The 839-nt window shown below is 51.6% G+C and overlaps 1 protein-coding gene across 1 annotated transcript in view; it reads right to left on the bottom strand.

Moving 5' to 3' along the window:
- Positions 1-612: 612 nt before the first annotated feature.
- Positions 613-839, bottom strand: part of LOC119591793 (nicotinamide phosphoribosyltransferase-like) — a 19,567-nt gene continuing 19,340 nt past the window's right edge. Inside the window, exon 11 of the mRNA XM_037940537.1 lies at positions 613-660. Within this exon, the coding sequence (XP_037796465.1) occupies positions 613-660 (48 nt within the window). The remainder of the gene's footprint in view (positions 661-839) is intronic.

Raw genomic sequence — 839 nt, 5'->3', positions numbered from 1 at the left:
CGAGGTGCCAGATGCACGTGACGCGGCGGTTGCCACTCCTCGCTGGAGGGACTCGGGGCCTGGCGAGGGGCTGGGGGGAGGGGAGGGGGGGTCCGAGAGGGACTCGATGAGGGGCTTGGAAGAAGGGGGAGGGAAGGGGAGGGCGAGGGAGGGGGTGTCCAAGAGGGTTTCGATGAGGGGCTTTGGGGAAGGGAGGAAGGGGAGGGGAGGGGGAGGGGTAGCCAAAAGGGACTCGATGAGGGGCTTGTGGGTAGGGTGGGAGAGGGGTATCCTTGAGGTGGGGAAATGGGGAGGGGTTATGGGGAAGGGGGCCCTGAGATCTGTGGTCGTAGGAGGAGAAGAGGATAGAGAAGAGGGGTCCTTTGGGTCTAGGGTCGTTGGGGAAGGGGGGGTTATAGGGGAGGGGTGTAAGGGGTGCGGGAACGTGAGAGGAGGAGGGGTTCGTGGGGCTGGGGTCGTTAGGGGAGAGGGAGGAAGAGGGGAGGGGAATGAATTGATTTTCTGAAACTACAAAAACAGTGGGAAGTCTACGGTGTTCTTTAGAAGGGGAAAGGTATTGTATTTTCGGATGCAAGAAAGGTACACTTTTGAAATAAGTTTACATGCAGTCAATTATCCTATTCTTTTGAGAACTAACACTGGACGGAATAAGTCAGTTTTCTAAGAGTTACAAAAATCGATAAAATTATATAGTCGTCGGACAATACAAAATTGTAAAATGTGAAACAGTTTTAAAGAAATCGTAATCAGATGAAAAGAAAATGTCGCAAGCGTAATTATGTTAACTGTAGGACTTTGATGGTCAGTCAGCAAAAGTTACTTCTTAAATAGATATTCCG

Source organism: Penaeus monodon, chromosome 29 (assembly GCF_015228065.2).
Source record: "Penaeus monodon isolate SGIC_2016 chromosome 29, NSTDA_Pmon_1, whole genome shotgun sequence".
Lineage (NCBI taxonomy): Eukaryota > Metazoa > Arthropoda > Malacostraca > Decapoda > Penaeidae > Penaeus > Penaeus monodon.
The sequence above is the reverse complement of the archived record's forward strand: the minus strand, read 5'-3'. Positions and strand labels throughout refer to the sequence as shown.